At 40.5% G+C, this 11,082-nt stretch overlaps 1 protein-coding gene across 1 annotated transcript; it reads left to right on the forward strand.

Moving 5' to 3' along the window:
• Positions 1–2,089: 2,089 nt before the first annotated feature.
• Positions 2,090–9,706, forward strand: LOC148888075 (high affinity cationic amino acid transporter 1-like). The gene is made up of 11 exons (XM_089013446.1): positions 2,090–2,475; positions 2,726–2,884; positions 3,268–3,439; positions 3,518–3,651; positions 4,463–4,685; positions 5,273–5,412; positions 5,490–5,592; positions 6,846–7,039; positions 8,013–8,164; positions 8,251–8,359; positions 9,241–9,706. Exons 1-11 carry the CDS (start codon positions 2,106–2,108, stop codon positions 9,339–9,341), a joined length of 1,857 nt encoding a protein of 618 aa, XP_088869572.1. The 5' UTR covers positions 2,090–2,105; the 3' UTR covers positions 9,342–9,706.
• Positions 9,707–11,082: the final 1,376 nt, after the last annotated feature.

Consider the following 11,082-nt stretch of genomic DNA (forward strand, 5'->3'; position numbering starts at 1 on the left):
ATTTGAGTAAAATCTATTTTTATAATATATCAACAACTTATATTCAAGTCAAAGAATTTATTTATATCTATAAAATAACACAAACACTTTCTTTTTTCTTTGTAGTTACTCTAATCAATGCTGTGCTATTTTGATATTGTACGGTATTTCAGAGAAGACAAAGAGAACAGACCGTACAATATTTGTTATTAGTGTCTAAAGACACTACCTAACCACCTACCTACCCAAATATAATTTATTTGCTTGGAAATTTTCCAATGGCCTCAACAGCTCTGAAATTATTCCAATTATCCACGAAATTCGAATCATGAACAGCAGTTTGCTGCAATTAATTGTCGTGACCCTCCACAGACTTATTAAAAAAAACAGAATATGCTTGTTTGCTGCCTGTTTTTAATGTCTTTTGGAGTTGTACTCATGTTAACACTCCATATTGCAAACATTTAATGTTCAATGTAAATAATACAATGTACCATGGGTAAATAAATCTTTGATTAGCCCTTTTGTCAGTTTCTGGAGAATCATGGAAAAGATCGAAATGTCCTCTATCACGACTTTGGAATGGACCGAAACAAATACAAGGTGATTACCCCTACATATCGGTAAGGCAAGATGGTAGACGACGAAAGTTAAAACCTCTGAACAGCTTTCAATTACTGTTTAACTAAATTTGTTTCTTTAGCTATTTTAACAGCAGTATCCCATATGTGGCGCATATCATGTAGAAATATGCGCTAATCCTAATAGATTTGCGTTAATGCTGGCACAGTGGAGTTCCAAAGTTGAGCCAGTAGCTGTCAAAATGCGTAAATTGAGCAAGGGTGCAGGCTAGATGCATCACTGCCTCCGGTAGTGCATGAACTGCATCACCAGAATGTGTCTACAATTGCAGTTTGCCATTCTTTGAATTGAGATTTTTTTTAATTGAGATTATCATACGAGAGCGACATGTTCTACCGGAAACAAATTCCTTGTGTGATCTACACACTTGGACAAGAAAGATGATTCTGCTTCTGATTAGTAATTCTCAGTTTGGTCCGAGAGATTCAATCTTTTTCAGCATCCTGTCAAAGTATTTTATTGTCTGATGAAGCGCTGTCATGATTTTAGAATTTTTGCATGTTATGGTAGCTTTTTTGAATATTATTTGTGTTTTAATGGAAAACTATTTGGCACTTGGAGAGCCCATGGGGGTTATTATTGTTTTACTATTTGCTACAAGATGTTTGGGAATCTGATGAATAAAGGGCTATTTCCTTGTCGTTAGCGCCATCTTTTGTTGGAAGGCAGTATGTACAGTCGGACCAGCTGCATTTGGCCTTGCCAATATGGCCGCCGAGGTGCTGTTCACCGTCACATTGTTGCTATACGTCATCTCCTCGCAGTCATCTCTTGCTGCATTAAATGTACAGATATTGTTACATGTATTATAATGACGCACATTCACATGTAGACCCACGTTGCGTTTGCGGTACAGACCATGAGTGTTTTGTGTAAGAGACGAAAGTGCAGTTTCAAAAAGTTACATGAGTTTACTTGAACGTCAGCAGGAAGGCTCTCGTTCGCCCTTGACGTGTTGAAGCAATTTCGTCACCGAACACGTCCATGGGCGTCCTGATGCTGTAACGTTGTAAATAACGAGAGGAAATGCAAATGGAGCCATGTCAAAACGCAAACTAAAGAATAAATTGATATTTGTGCTCCTCTTGAAGCTGTACTGGAAACAGCCCCTGCCGGTGGGCTCTCCTCCTCCGGGTGGCGCCAAAAATAAGGCCTTTTTCTGCGCCAATATCGGATTAATTGAGTGTCCAATTCAGAAAGTAAGGTAAAACCTTTTAAAATAATCAGAAAACGGTAAAATCATCTTATTTGAGGTAGTGAGTAATCAAGACGTTGGAGTCTTACAAGCTGAGAAAAGTAACATTGTAAACAGTGACAAAACTACAAACAGTGCGGTTGTCATGGAAGAATCAGATTGCCCTCATACTAGCCTGCTCATTAACAACTTGTGATATCTAATGTGTATTTTTTTTCCAATGTGGTCCAAATATTTTCGCATAAATGTGTCTTGTTTTGTCAACAGTCCACATCCTGCCTCAGGCACAATGATTCCAGAACCCCTGAAGGTCTTCGGGAGGCAGCTAGTGCGCATTAAGGTGATAGACCCCACCAACAACAAGACACCCCTGTCGCGTTGCCTCAACACGTTCGATCTGGTGTCGCTGGGTGTCGGGAGCACGTTGGGTGCGGGGGTCTACGTGGTGGCCGGCAGCGTGGCCAAAGAGAATTCGGGACCCGCCATCATTTTGTCCTTCCTGATTGCGGCGCTGGCATCCATCCTGGCCGGCCTGTGCTACGCTGAGTTTGGTGCCCGTGTGCCCAAAACAGGCTCGGCATACCTTTACACATACGTGACGGGCGGAGAATTGCTGGCCTTCATCACTGGATGGAACCTCCTCATGTCCTATGCCATTGGTGAGACATTCTACAGTCATGAGGTTGGATAATGAGCATCCCAAAATCAAGTTTCACCTCATCCAGGAAGCAAATTCAAGTTGGGTTTAAATGTAAACATTTAGATGCTACACATATTAGTTATGCTTAATTATAAAGCTGTACAATGATGAAATCTGACAAGTCACCATAAAACTCAACTGACTTGCCTGCAGTGATGTCAGATGCCAAAGATCGTGCCCTGAATTGACTTTGCCTTGTTTGTCTACAGGTACTTCGAGTGTGGCCAAAACGTGGAGCAACACCTTTGACACACTCATTGGAGGCAAAATCGAGAAGTGGACAAAAACCAACATGCCAATAAACTTCCCCGGTGTCTTTTCAGATCACCCTGATGTCCTTTCAATTGCTCTTGTCATTATTTTGACAGGTCAGAACGTCCCCATTATAAAGAAATGTGTAGCACGTTTCCTGAGTACCATAATTACACCATCAATTAAAAAAAAAAAAAAACCTCCAGTTGCCCTGATTGAACATTTGCAATGATTTCAATGGCTAGACATCAACACAAAGAATGTTTTTTTAAATCTCAGCACATTATTTTTAATTGATGTGAACTTAAACGTGAGTTGAGCAATTATACTGTGACGCAAATGGTGTACGTATGCCGTTTTGAAAAAGGTTGTTCAGCATGGATTTTAATCACAAAATCTCTTCTTCTCCAATTCAGACTTTTTTTCTCTAATTATGAAAAGAGTGTTTTTGTTTCACTTTCCATAAATGATTGAAAACTGACATATTGAATACTTGCAGGCCTGCTTAGTATCGGCGTGAAGGAGTCTGCACTGGTGGGAAAAGTCTTCACCAGTATAAACATCCTGGTTCTCGTGTCCGTCATGGTCGGCGGGATTATCAAAGGGGACCCAAAAAACTGGAATGTGGACCCAGGCAACATCTTGAACGCCACCCTGGCGTCCTCATCCAAGTGAGCGGCGAGACGACTTTGTCATCCCCAAATGTAATTGAATGCTCTCAGCTGATGAGTCTTTTTCTGAGTTTTCAGTACAACTGATCATTCGTCTTTGAGGGAAAGGCTGGGCGCGGGCGGCTTCATGCCTTTCGGCTGGACGGGGGTCTTTTCCGGGGCCGCCACCTGCTTCTACGCCTTCATTGGCTTTGAATGTATCGCCTCAACAAGTGGGTGGAAACTTTCACTAAAGCAAATGTCCTTGGATCAATTCTTTACAAAACATAGGGCAAAACCACTTCTGAGACAAAACATTGACCAGTGAAAAAACGAGGCGGCAGTTCAAACTTAAATGATCGTCATTTTTTTAATTTACTTTCTTTGTTTTTTAAACAATGCAGTTATTTTTCAATAATCCAATTTTAACATGCATTGGTCACATTTTAAAACATTTATGTCTGAATTTTTTGTGGCTTGGAACATTTACATGGAAAATGTGTCTCAATTTGCACATTTCTTGTGAAGAAATATCTTCCAGAATGCATCAATTTTGTAAATAATAATAATAATATAATAATAATAATAATAATAATAATAATAATAATAATAATAATAATAATAATAATAATAATAATGTCATTTATAAGCACCTTTCAAAACTCTCAATGTCACTTTACAGTCAGTTTTTCTGTGGGTGAGCACACATGCACCAGCGTTCACTCAACCCGGAATAACTCAAATAGAAAGTTCGCGAGTTAGCTAGCTAATAGATAAAGTAGAGGCACCATTGTAATGTAGTGTCATTTTAATTACAAAAATCAAAGGAAAGTTTCTACGTTACAGATTCTTTGGGGGGTGCCTGGGACAAAAAATGTGATGAGGGAGTTGCTGCTGTGAAATGTAAATTTATTCACTGCAAGACTATTAAAGGCTAATCCAATCCAATCCAAAGGACACAAGGTGTTAGCAGAGCCATGCTGCCACCTTATGGCATTTTATAAGTATGGCTGAAATGAATGGAAACTCGCCTCTGCCGTCCAGGTGAGGAGGTGAAGAACCCGCAGAAGGCCATTCCCATCGGGATTGTTAGCTCGCTGCTCATCTGCCTGATGATGTACATGGGTGTGTCAACAGCCCTCACCGTCTTGATGCCATACTACATGCTGGATAGGCAGAACCCGCTGCCGGTGGCCTTCGTGCATGTAGGCTGGCCAGCTGCCACCAATGCCGTGGCACTCGGCTCTCTCTGCGCCCTGTCCACCAGGTCAAATGTATTCTGAATTGTCTCTTATGCCACAAAAAATACACTTACTTGAATTTTCCATTCACATTCTATTAAGTAATATTTTTTTAGGGAGGGGGTATAATTAGAATGGAAAAAATATTTGAAGAAAAGAAAAGGTTACATTTCATTTTTTGACAAAATAAGACAACATTGTAAAATTCAACAATGAAGGGTTTTGTATTCTTGAAAAAAGTAATGGTTTATGACAAAATATTTCCACAAACCTATGTTTACATGTATTTTACCCTAAATAGGTGTCATGTTACCATGAAAAAAAGGTAACAGTACATGAAAATCAGTCTTCCGCATAAAAGAAACTGCATAATGTGATGAAAAAAAAAAAACGTGTTAGTAAAAAGTCAATTTAATTTTTTAATGATTCACAATTTTGCTTTAGGCAAGTTTTGGAAACAAATTGATGTTTTCTGATATTTACAAGAAATGTTTCATGTCCTGCCCCTTTCAACCTCCCCCTCCAAAAAAATATGTATTTGAATTAAGATAGGTTGTGTTTTTATTAAAATGCTGGTGTCTTTTGTTTGTTTTACTGCTGTGTCCACTTTTAGTTTACTGGGCGCCATGTTCCCCATGCCCAGAGTGATTTGGGCCATGGCGGAAGATGGCCTGTTCTTTAAATGTTTGAGCAGAATCAACCGTCGCACCAAAACGCCTGTCATCGCAACCGCCTTGTCAGGTGTTATTGCGGGTGAGTGGACTTTGTTGTTGTTGCTGCAGTGACTTGAAATTTGAAAACTGACTCTTGTTGTTTCTGTGCTGCTGCAGCCCTAATGGCCATGCTATTCAACTTGAAGGATCTCGTAGAACTCATGTCCATTGGTGCTCTGCTGGCTTACACGCTGGTCGCCGCTTGCGTGCTGGTACTCAGGTATGTCCGTCAAAAGCAGGGGTTAGGTACCGAGATTGTTTTTTTGTCTGAGGGCATCAACATATGTCAACAGAATGAAAATGTGTCAGTGTTATGATGGCAATTCCCCCCCTCCCCCCCAAAAAAATTATCTCCACTCATCAACAACAAGTTTTGGATTGGATTTGAATTGATTGGATTAGCCTTTATTAGTCTCACCGTGTAGAAATTGACATTTGACAGCAACCAAGTTATAAAAGGAAGAGGAAAGGAAGAAGCAGAAAAAAAATATGGAACTACTGTTAAGGCAGCCACTCTTGCGGCAAGTCAAAACAACTAAAAAAAGAAAATAACAAGATGACACAACACAAAGACACAGTCATTCAATCTTAAGCATTTTTTCAACCTCTTTGTTGTATGAAGCAGTTCTCGATAGAAAGAGGAGAGGATCAAAGCATCTTTTTCACCAGTGGATCAGGAACGTCATGGTGGAATGCACGTCTTCTACAAGCTCAATGTTGAAAGCAAACACGACGCAGTAGCATCCATTGACAAACAGAGATTGTCTCACATCTCCCGTCCCACGTAAATCCACTTAAATTCCAAACCGTGACAGTTCCACTTACGCATCGGCGCTCTGCGCTGGAGCTCCTTTGTTCTCATCGCAGGCTCCTTAAGCCATGCATTAATCCAGTGCAGACTGTCCAACAGCGCCGAACTTTCCGCTGAACAAAGCGGGGCTGTGAAAATGCTGCTCATTGCAGGCGCAAAAAAGCACAATGGCCCCAGAGCTGTCCAGCAATGACACTCAAATGGCACCATCATTCCTCTCAAATCAAAAACAGTGCTGGCATATTCGTGCTTGCAAAAAGGTGCGACCACTCAGCACAGTCTCCTCGGCCAAATGCTGAAAAACAATCCGTATCCGTTCCACACGACGCACAACAGCACCAAGTGACAAGAGAACACACAAAAACAATAACAAAAAAGCAAAACTCGTGAGAGCACTTGCCTACTCGGACGCCATCTTGGACTTGCACATGAAAAGAAATTGGCATCTTAACAAGGAATGAAGTTATATTGTCATAAACCAAGTAAAACAAATTGACATGATGTGGTGATAAGCAGTACAAAAAATATTGAAAATCCCATCAACCTAATGCTAAAAATCAGCTTTCATAACAGTTATTTTGTGCACCCCGAGGTAACGGCTCAGGGACCCCAGTTTGAGAATGAAGTCCAACGACAAGTCTAAACGGATCTATGGTTTGCAGGTACAAGCCCGACAAGAACGCTGCTGATGAGACGGCCACTCAACAGATGAAGGTGGAAACCAAGGCAGACTGGGTCAAGGACATGAGGACAAAACATGGCTTCTGCGCCACTATCAGGTGGCTCCTTTTCCACCCCGATAAAGAGCCCACTCCTCGCTCGGGCTTCGCAGTCATCATTTGCACCAGCATGCTTGGTAAGAATCAGCACGTAAATTAGCCCCTATAGTTCAGTTTTGACTTGGATTCCATTAAAATCACCTTCACAAAATAATTAATAATAGATTAAATCAGGGCTGTCCAAAGTCTGTTCTCGAGGGCCGCCGTCCTGCCGGTTTTCCAGATCAACCAGGAGCAACGCACCTGATTCAAATCATCAGGACCATTTTGATGCTGCTTCAGAGAGTTGGAAAACAGGCAGGACAGCGGCCCTCGAGGACCGACTTTGGACACCCCTGGATTAAATGTTGTTTCTTATTTACATTTTTTTTTCAAATAAAATTTCAACAATTCCATAAATACATATTCATGTTAAATTTGAATGGCAAGCATTGTGGAGTAAAATGAGCATTGTGAATTAAAAAAAGTAAATAAATCGTTCAACACGTTCACAATCGCTCATCATTTTAAATGGTAACAATTTGCGCATTTACTTCCGAGAAGTTGTAAGTTATAATATATGTGATGATCAATTGGCTTCATATGTTTCATATAATAATAATCAAATAATTAACATGTATTAACTTAATACAATGTTGCAGAACTTTAACTCATTCACTGCCATTCAAGAATTTATTCAGAAATTAAACATGACATAAAGCGCCATTTCCAAATGTGTTCAGGTTTAGTTTTTTGTTTGGGTGCCGATAAAGCGCTGGGCATGGCCTCTAGCAATGTTTTTCCTTTCCACATGGGGACAGCATGCAGTAGTCCTAAAAGTCAATATTCTGTGTGACCTGGAATTCGAGTGACAATGACAAAAATCCTGGCACTGGAGTGGACACATTTTTGCATTGTCTGGCAGTTAATGAGTTAATAAATTTTGGAAAAAAATCTCACGTTTTATGTTCAACTTTTTTTTTAATCAATGAAAACATGATTTAAAATGATGAACGAATGTTGCATAGCATGCAAAAAAATATCTTCTTGAGTTGAGTCTTGGTCTGGCAGTGGTTTTGGCGTTCCTCTTCAGCACAGTGGCGGTCACGAGCTGGCAAACTATCTGGCATCCCATCCTCCTGGGCGCCATCCTCATGGCATGCGTGGCTGTTGCTGTGGTGGTTTGGAGACAACCACAGAACAAGACCAAGCTGTCCTTCAAAGTGATTATTTCTTTACTTCCCTGTTTGACTTTTTGGAGAACATTTGAGTTGTAATCTCACTAAAGGTGCTTGTTGTCTACTTGTAGGTCCCTCTGGTGCCCGTGATCCCACTGGTGAGCATGCTGATCAATACGTACCTGATGAGGCAGCTCCTGTCAGGACCATGGGTGCACTACACCATCTGCATGACTATAGGTGCTTATTGATATGACATGACTCTTGGTCCTTATATGACACATCGCTGTCGGTTCTTGTTATGACTTGTGGTTATAGGTGCTTCTTGTTTTGACACATGGCTCAAGGTGCTTATTGTTATGACATGACATGCCTCATGACATGTAGCTGTATGTTCTTATTAATGTATTATCGTTATTTGCTAGCTATTTGCCATCGATTAGCTCTGGCTGGCTAGCTGGCTATCTAGCTAGGTATCCGTTGGCTGTCGATTTGGCTGCTGTCTGGCTTTCTATCTATTTGAGTTACTTCCGGGTTGAGTGAACGCTGGCGCGTGTGGCTGCCGCTGCTCACCCACTGAGAAACTGATCCTGTGACTGTAGAGTGACCTTGAGAGTTTTGAGGGGGCCTTATAAGTGAACTGTATTATTATTAGTATTATTCTGTAGCTATTTGCTATCTATTAGCTCTGGCTGTCTGGTTAGCTAGCTAGCTATCTAGCCGTACAACTCAAAAACTACCAACCGTCCATGTCTGTTTCCAAGTTAGCTTGGAGTTGGGAGGTTGGAGTTTATTGCTGCCAAAATAGATAAAAAGTCAAGGAAATATTTAAAGGGATAGACACGCTAAAGCACAGGTGTCAAAGTCAAGGCCCGCGGGCCAAATCCGGCCCGCCACATCATTTTTTTTTCGGCCCGCGAAAGCAAATCAAACTTGTTAAATTCCATGATGATTGCTAAAATCTGAGCCAAAATTTCATATTTTTGGATGTCAATCACAATAAAAGTCATTATTCTTGACTTCAGATTCCCCTCGAGAGGAAACCATAACTACAATGTGGCCCGCGGCAAAAAATGACTTTGACACCCCTGCGCTAAAGAATTCTTGCCGATGTTTTGCAGGTATCCTCATCTACTTCGGCTACGGCATCCGTAACAGCGCGCTGGCGGAGTGGAACAATATCCATAATTACAAACTGGACGGTCGCGGGGATGAGCTGTGATTTTATTAAACCCTTCAAACGAAGACAGCAAATATGAAGCAGAAGGCAGATGACAAACCTTTGGAGGACAGCAGCCGAAACAAAGCAGCTTTTTTTGCAGACCATCTCTTGTACATATTTTAGCTTATATAAGAACCTCTGTTCATTTTTTTAATTTAGCAGAGTTCTCTTCAAATTGGGTGTATGGGTGACCATGAGCAATTATTAGTATTATTCGTACAGTATTATTTATATTTTTTTACAATTTGTACGGAAGGAATACATCGGGTTTAATGAAAACATTCAGCCATTTGTTCGTGCATACATGAAGGCATACATTTGATATTTTGGGCCTTGGCAAAGGTTTGCCTGAGTTATAGGGTTCAACTTTTTGCTTTTGTGAGTATTATGATGTGAGCAAGTACCACTCTATTTTCAAATCTATTCACTTTTTATATATATACCTTCTTTTTAAATATTAACTTTTCAAAAAAAGTTAATTCTTTGTCTTGCTCTGTCATATTTTTTTAACTAATTGTGTAAAGATATTTACTATATATATATATATATATATATAATATAATATATATATATAATATATATAATATATATATATATAGTAAAGTCATTATATTGGTTATATCGATAGTACTGCTTATTACGATACTATTTCTGAACGCAAGGAGAAAATTTACATGCCGCAGGATCGGATATATCGATAGTCCGGTTATACAGTGAGGCCTCAACTTACGAATAATGCGAACTTTTCATCATACGAACGTCAAATTTATGAATATTAAGCCTCATAATAAACTATTTTCATATTACACACTTCGGTGGAAGTGTGTATACATAAATACATAATCTTCTGCGGAAGAACACGAAAGCACACGACCTTCGGCTCTGGCGGAGTGATCTTCGGCAACCGAACAGCGCTCCAGCCGACGCTACTTTGCACACCCCCTCTCATTGAATGCCCACGTCCAATGCCTCCTTGCAGCTTTTTGCTTATACTTTTACGATTATAGCACCGAAAAAAAACCCACCACAGGCTTGTGCTCAGCCCAAGAAGAAACACAATAAAATCAGCGTCGCTGAGAAGGAGATAATTGAAAAACACGAATGACATGTGCGTTTGTGTGATTTAGCGACAGAGCGCGGCTATGCTAAGTCCACCATCGCTACCATCCTTTGCATCAAAGAAGCTATCAAAGGTGCGTCTGTTGCAAAAGGTGGTTCCATGCTCTTAAAGCGACGGTCTCGGGCAATCGAAGAAGTTGAAAAACTTCTGTTAATTTGGATTCACGAAAAGCAGCTATCAGGCGACAGCGTGAGTGAAGCTATTTTATGCGAGAAAGCACGGCTAATTCACGCCGATATCGCCATGCGCCAACCTGGAAGTTCGGCGCTTATTCAGGATTTTAAAGCCCGTAACGGATGGTTAGAGAACATCTGAGGGCGAGGAGGAGAAGGCAATGTTGGCAAAGTGGAATGATGTGCAGGCTTTTACCGAACAGTTCCATCCAGAAAAGACTGGCTATGACAATCAACATGATGAGCCTCGTAACACCTTACAAGTAAGAAAGCAATAGGTGTCAAGAGGTTTTTAATCAGCAAAAAGGATGAGGAGTCTCCAAAGAAGCAAAGAGAAGCCACACCAGAGGTTAAGTTACCAACAGTCCTTCTGTGACTTTCATAAGCCATCAATGACCATCAAAAAGGTAAATACAGCTTTATTTTACAGCACAGTTTATTTCTTTAA

Source organism: Hippocampus bargibanti, linkage group LG14 (genome assembly GCF_051943395.1).
Source record: "Hippocampus bargibanti isolate YZ-2025 linkage group LG14, ASM5194339v1, whole genome shotgun sequence".
NCBI lineage: Eukaryota > Metazoa > Chordata > Actinopteri > Syngnathiformes > Syngnathidae > Hippocampus > Hippocampus bargibanti.